The 7,027-nt window shown below is 52.1% G+C and overlaps 1 protein-coding gene across 1 annotated transcript; it reads right to left on the reverse strand.

Annotated features, from left to right (window-relative positions):
- Window positions 1-332: 332 nt before the first annotated feature.
- Gdf2 (growth differentiation factor 2) lies at window positions 333-6,059 on the reverse strand. The gene is made up of 2 exons (XM_004641243.2): window positions 5,588-6,059; window positions 333-2,485 (listed from the first exon to the last, which is right to left on the reverse strand). Exons 1-2 carry the CDS (start codon window positions 6,054-6,056, stop codon window positions 1,518-1,520), a joined length of 1,437 nt encoding a protein of 478 aa, XP_004641300.2. The 5' UTR covers window positions 6,057-6,059; the 3' UTR covers window positions 333-1,517.
- Window positions 6,060-7,027: the final 968 nt, after the last annotated feature.

A 7,027-nucleotide genomic window follows, 5' to 3' on the forward strand; every position in this document is an offset into this window, starting at 1 on the left:
AAGCACAGTGAAGCTCCGGGCTCCTGGACAGGCAGAGGTGGGTGCCCTCAGACTGGCCTAACTTTCAAGAAAGCCCTCACGTTAGCATTTCGCTTTATTTCCAAGTGATGCTTCACACAGACACAGAAACGCACACCCTGAGTTGCCACCTGGGCTTGGGGACAGTTTTTCCTCGGCCCAGTGGTGATAGTAGAAGGCTCTTGGCCCTAGGCCTGGCCTCAGTGCTCAGGCCTCCAACACTGGTGGCTCTTCTAGTGCAGAGGCAGTGGCTGACATGCACGGGACACACAGGCAGCCCCAGCCCTTGTGCCGCACAGACCTGGAAAGACAGGTCGCCCACCACCAGAGCAGCCCTGTTCTGGCATACTGCCTGGCAGGAAGCAGGCATTGGCACTGTCTTCAACTCTAAGAATTGAACTCCATGGTTTACTTTACTTTTGTGTTAAAGTTGCCCATTTATTCCATGTAAACATTTACCACAGTGATTTTTTTCTTCCTGTGCTGGGCTTCCACAGGGAGGGAAGAGGCAGGTAACCCTCCATGGCTCTCAGCCTCTCCTTCATGCTACGCAGGCCCCTGTGTGGCAGGAGGGCAGAGGGCAGGAAGGACACTGAGAAGGTGGATATCGTGGGGACAGGACCTGTGTGACTCCAGAAACATGTGGGCAAGGGTGACAAGACCAGGGGCCTTCAAAGCCAGGGGACCTGGGCCCAGAAAGCTGGACATCTTACCCCTTGACTGCAAGTCTCTAAGGAGTAAAAATAAGGACATTTCAAATACCAAATTAAGGGCATATTTAAATCCAACAAATCCAAACCTTTGCCCTGCCTTCTGTCCTTGGACAGGGGATGCATGACTTCCTTACATTGGTCAGTCGGGCAGGCTGAGTTAGGTTACCACAGAGGTTCGGTTCACTAGCTGTCCCCTGTAGACTGTCACAAAGTGAAGGCCAGGGACCCTAGTGTTCCTCTGTGAAGCCCTGTCCTGTGCACGGCACCAGTGTCACAGTGGCCTTGGCACAGGCCGTGTCAGAAGACTGTTGTCCTGAAGTCATTCTTTGCAGCCGGCAGCTGGGCTTGGGGACAGTTTTTCCTTGGCCCAGTGGTGATAGTAGAAGGCTCTTGGCCCTAGGCCTGGCCTCAGTGCTCAGGCCTCCGGCACTGGTGGCTCTTCTAGTGCAGAGGCAGTGGCTGACATGCACGGGACACACAGGCAGCCCCAGCCTTTGGTGCTGCACAGACCTGGACAGGGGTACTCGCCGGTCTGCTGGCTTTTGGTTTCTGCGACTGTAAGTCAAAGGTCCTGATGCTTGTCCTGTTCTCCTTCTCTGTCCATAGTTCTCGTGTCCCTTCACCAGGGGTAGAGCCCAGGGAAGGGTGCTTTAGTGGTGCCACAAGAGAGACGGCACTCTCGCTTCCTTTTACCAGGCTGGTCCCCAGAGTCACGTAGCCCTGTTGTTCCCCAGGACACAGGGCCTCTCCCCAGCAAGCCCTGCCCTCCTGGCCCCCATGCAGGGGCTACCTGCACCCACACTCAGCCACGCTCATGCCCTCATAGTGGTATTTGAGGGTGGGCACCCCCATGTCATCCTTGTAGAGGATGGAGATGGGGCTCAGTTTTGTGGGGACACAGCAGGCCTTGCCCACCTTCTTGGGGTGCTTGAGGTGCACCAGGGTCTGCACGATGGCGTGTTTCGTTGGTGTCAAGTCATCGCTCAGGGGGAAGAAACAGCCACCTTTACACTCGTAGGCGTCATACTCCTTGGGTGCAATGATCCAGCTGTCCCAGCCGATGTCCTTGAATTGCACACGCAGGGAGGTCTTCTGACAGTGGCTGCCAGCCCCGATGCTCCGCTTGTGTCTGGCTGACAATGACCCCACCGCGGAGTGACCTGCCACGACCCCCTCCGCTCCCCCCTCTTCCTCTTCCTCCCTGTGGCCTTCGCCCGACTCCCCGTAGCTACTCCTGGGTGTCTTTTGGAGCACGGTCTCCTGCTCATGGCCGATCATCTCCCTGAGCTCCAGTCTGGTCTCCTTGGTCCCGTTGCTCCGGTCATTGGAGAAGACGACAAAGAAGGGCAGATTTTTGGAACCTGGGGGGACACTGATGTCCAGCGTGTCGCAGCCCTTCCGGCAGCTTTCTACCATCACTTCCAGCTTGTTTTTGCTCCTGGAGGAGTCTGCCCTGACCCACCGCTTCACGGCACTAGACACTTCCAAGGTCTCCCAGCCCTCTCCCCGGATGTCCTGGGATACCAGGAAGGTCCTGGTCTCTGCAGCACCATCCCAGGCGTCTTCTCCATCCAGGACATCATAGATGACCATGTTTCCTTCCAACCCATGGAGGGCGTCCATGTGATTTTGACAGGAAACGTAGAGTCGGAGCTCAGCCCTGGTGATCTGCTCATGCCTGGGGATGGAGATGTTAAAGAGCAGGATGTGCTTCTGGAAGGGGAAGTCTTTGGTGGCAGCTGTTGAGATGGCATCTGAAACGCAAAGACATAAGATGGGCTTGGCCGGAGCACCCACTCTGCAGACCCCAAAGCAGAGCCTCCTGGCTTGGATGAAGGACTTGTGGGAGGACAGTTTTTGTCTCCGTTATCTCTATTTAGTTTGCTTTAAGCTGTTAGCAGAAAGGCATTTAGATTGTTCCTTTAGGATCTTCCAAGGGAAAGCTGAAGCAACAGCTTGAGTAGGGGACGACAGTCCCCATGGTCTGTTGAGCAGCTACCGCCTGGCTGGCATTATGCTGAGAACTTTCTTTCTTTCTTTCTTTCTTTCTTTCTTTCTTTCTTTCTTTCTTTCTTTCTTTCTTTCTGTCTGTCTGTCTGTCTGTCTGTCTGTCTGTCTGTCTGTATTTTAGGGAAAGGTCTATAAGGTGTTCAAGCTCTCACTACTAGATTAGACTCATAGTGATCCACCTGTTTTACAGCCTCTCAAGAGCTGGGATTACAGGCATGCGCCACCATGCCCAGTCTCAATTGATGTCTCAGTGTGCCCTGCGGGATCAAACCCTTAGCCCCGTGCCTGCTTGCAGGAGTTTTAATCCACTCAGCTATTTGGCTGGCCCTTATGCTGAGAGCTTTGCATATTATTTTTTACACTTATCACTGGGGGAATCTAGTAATTATCTCACTTTTACAGACAGGAAGATGGAGACTCAAGGCCTTCAGTTGCCAAAATGCACACAACTGGGGGTCTGATCAGCCAAGAAAACCACAAAGCACTAGCAGTCTTAGTGTGAGGATCCCAAGGGTATACATTTAAAGGACAGACACTGGTTGGGGACTGCAAAACCATGCAGACATCATTAGCCTCTAATCCATGCAGACATCATTTGGAATTGTAACCTTCAAGCAAAGTGAAAAGTGGGTAGTTTTGTTATGGAAGCTGAGGTTAATGAGGCTTTTTTCTTTTCAGCGGTTTAATTCTCCCTCTGCTTCTCATTTCTCCTAAGCTGACACCTGGCTATGAAGAGAACTGGGCTGGTTTTGAGAGTTCCAGCCAACCCTCATCCTCGGGCATGCAGTCCACAGCCCCAGTGGAGCCTGATATTTCGAGTAGTGCCAAACCACGTACTCTCTCTGTTCTCCCTGCCATGCATGCTTATGAGATCTACTGTCTACACTAGGGGCTGGGGAGATAGCTCAGCAGCATAAGCACCTGCCTGGCAAGTACAAGGTCCTGAGTTTGAACTCTGGTACCAAAAAAAGGAAAGAAAAAAAATGTCTAGATTAGGCTTAGTAAGAGATTCATAGTGATTACAGGAAAATAGAATAATGGGACAATGTAGTGTAATGCCCGTCATTCAGAACATAGGAATTGCCTGTTCTGGAGTTTTCCATTTAATGTGCTGACTGAACAGAACCTTGGAAGGCATCCAGAGCTGGAGTGCTCTGTGTAAGAAGCAGGGGCCTTGTGTTCCACAGTGACTGATCATGTAGGCTGAGGAGCCCAGCCCAGAAAGCTGACCCTGCCTCACCCCACATGGGGCTCATTACCTTGCAAAACGCTGTCTCTCTGCCTCGCTTTCCTCTTCCATCCTACCTGCCTCTAGCATGGGTGTGAAGCTTATCTAGGTGCACACAGAGCTTCAGTGGCAGTCCCCAGCTCATAGCAGAGGCTCAGTTAATCCGTCTGTGCCCTCCTGACCTAGGCACGGCCCCTGCACACATGAAACACACACACACACACACACACACACACACACACACACACACGGCCTCTCCACCCACTCCCTGGGTCCTCTCGCCCAGTGCAGTGCCCAGCTCAGCTCCTGGATGGGGTGTCCTACCCCTCGGGTGATGCACTGGGACTTCGCCCTTGTGACTCCATGTACTCTGAATGTGGCATGGCTTCATAGTGCTGAGGGACCATGGTCAGACACCTAGAAAACACCTTTCCTCAGCCTCGTCAGGTGGAGAACGGGACTAGGTCAGCATAGTGCCTCAGCTCGAACACCCTGTGCTGGACTCAGCATGCCACCTGCTTAGGCCTCTGGGATCTGATAACTCAGATGCTGACCAAGAGAGGTCACAGATGTGTGCCCTAGGCATACTGTGGATTGTATTTAATAAAAAAAAAAAGGCAGAGACTTAAAAATCAGGCAAGTTCATGTAAAATACAGATTTTCTCCTTTTCGGCAGTCGTGTATTGTGAGGTTAGTGGTTTTAAAAGGACTTGAGCTCTCTGCCTCCCTGGTGGGTGTGTTGGCTTGGGGCATGTGCAGGTCTGATGCCCAGTGGGGTAGAGGGCCCACGCTTGAGTCCTTGACTGGGACTCTAATGCAGATGTTGCTGACAATCGTCAGGGCCTGGTGGCGTCTGGTTATTAACTTCTCACTTGCACCTGGCCTGGGGGAGCTCCCTGCACCTGCGCACTGGGCCACACTGTCCCGAACTCATTTCTTCTGTCTCTCCCAGGCTAACGAGTCAGTGGACTCAGGTCAAGTCAGTATTTCCTTCTAGTCTTCCTAAGTCAAGGAATTTCATAGTTAGAAAAATAAGGTGGCTTTCTTCCAACACACATCTGTCCAAAGGTTTTATCATTTGGGTTTTAAAAGCTCTGCCTAGGGAGGAGCAAGTCTTCTTCCAAAGTTTAAAAATGCACTGATTAGTTGTGTGAGAAGTAAGTTGTTTCTGAGGTGGAAGGAGCAGGAAGGGAGGCAAGATGGAGGAAAGAGGAGCTGAGAGAGGAGGGCAGGAAGAGAAGGCAAAGAGGAAAGTGAGCAAAGAGGAAGGGGAGAAGAAAGAAGGAGGGAGAAAGAGAACAGTAGGCGAGGGCGGGGCTGGCACCCCGGGCACTGAGGCCTTCCGAGGCCTTCGGTGCTGTCTGTGGTTGGGGACAGAGTTTTCTGCTAGAACCTTTGAGATGCTGTCCAGGCCCTAGGACTTGCACAGCCCCACAGGGAAGCCATTGGCCACACATAACTATTGGCGACTTAAGCAAAGAGCTACATTTTCTTTTTATGTCTTTGCAATTAATTTCAGTGGGAGCTTTTCAGATTGCATGTGGTCCTACACCACCTCACTAGGCAGGGCTACTCCAGCCAGTGTGTTGTCCCCACCCCCCTTAGGCCCCAGCTGTACCTTCCACACTGAAGCTGCGCACGATGTTGGAGGCTGGGGTGGACGACTTGTCAGAGGTGTACCTGTAGTATAGGTCAATCATGTACTGTGGCGGCTCCAGCTTGGTCTTGTCCTGGGAGGGGACGCCACTCAGGTTGAGGCTGCGCAGGAAGTCCACCTTCATGTTCTCCAGGAGCACTGTCATGTCCACGGTGCCTTCCTGCCGCCCACTGCCAGGCTCCCCTGGCAATGTCTGCCACCGGCTCTCCAATGGCCTCCCTTGCACAGGGTAGGCCAGCAGGGACAGCACGAGCAGGGCCACCCACAGAGCCCCAGGAGACATCTCAGTCCCTGGGGAGGAGGCCGCCGGGCTGTGGTGGTGGTGGCGGTGAGTTACTGGGTGCTGGAAGGATCCAGGGAGCGCTGGGCTTGCACCATCCTGCTGACTGATCTGCAGGGAGCGCCCGGCCAGCACAGGCTCGCCCTGCATCCTGGACTGTCCACCACTTGTTCTTATCTGGCTGCAGTGCTGCACCAGGCCGTTATCTAAGGCAGCGCTTGTTAATGAAGGCTCTATAAACATCCGAGACTTGAGCCAGCACACAGGCCTGTGGGAAGGACAAGGCTGACTGTAAAGGATCTGTGTTACACTGGGTTATCTTTTGCTAATTAGGAACCTTGCTCATTTCCTTGTCAGCTCTGTTGGGAAGGCTCTGCAGATGGGTGAAAGGCACCCCTCTCCTGGGCCATGAATCAAGGAATCCAAGAACCAGGACTGAAAATACTGAGAACACATTACAACTGTGCTGGAGGTGCTTTCACTAACAGCTCCACCTCAAGATAAAGATGGAATTCCTGTACAGGAGGATAAGCAACATACTAGCATTGCCTGATCAGTGTCCCTGGCCCAATAAGCTTAAAGAGGCATCAGTCACCCAGTGGGTGACCAGGACCTCCTGGCTGATCTCTTCCACAAAAGGTCCCCATTCTTTCTATTTGCGCTTGCTGCGGGACCTGCCTCCCCATTGGATCCATGTTACCTCAGCAGCTATACCTGTAATCCTATTGGTTGACAGTAGTTTTGTCCCACTTTGTATCCTGGGGAGGAGGCTGCTGGGCTGCCACCTTGTAGTTTTGTACCTTCCTCATGACCTCACTCTTAAAACTCCCTCTGTAAAGTACATCCCACTCGAGTCCATTCTGTCTCTCAGGAGATGTATCTGTTCCCCTCGGTGAATTTGTCCTACCCTTAGCCTCCTTTGTTCCCCAGAATTCAGTTTTCTATTTTGGGGAGCACGAACTTGGTTCATCTAATATCCAGAAGGTTGGGAGTTACATTATTTCCTCTTTATCATTTAGAAGCCTTCTATTTTTTTTTTTTTTTTTTTTACTGATTTTGATGGTCAAAATTCTAATTAGGTAAAATTTTGTTCCCCAGAATTCAGTTTTCTATTTTGGGGA

This window comes from Octodon degus, unplaced genomic scaffold (genome assembly GCF_000260255.1).
Source record: "Octodon degus isolate 3935 unplaced genomic scaffold, OctDeg1.0 scaffold00132, whole genome shotgun sequence".
NCBI classification, from domain to species: Eukaryota; Metazoa; Chordata; class Mammalia; order Rodentia; family Octodontidae; genus Octodon; species Octodon degus.

Bases quoted from the DNA above. Each gene is read 5' to 3' on its own strand.
- Gdf2 (XM_004641243.2), bottom strand. From the start codon at position 6,056: ATGCAGGGCGAGCCTGTGCTGGCCGGGCGCTCCCTGCAGATCAGTCAG. The intron at 2,486-5,587 runs GTACAGCTGGGG...TTTGCGTTTCAG, and splicing joins GCGCAGCTTCAGTGTGGAAG to ATGCCATCTCAACAGCTGCC.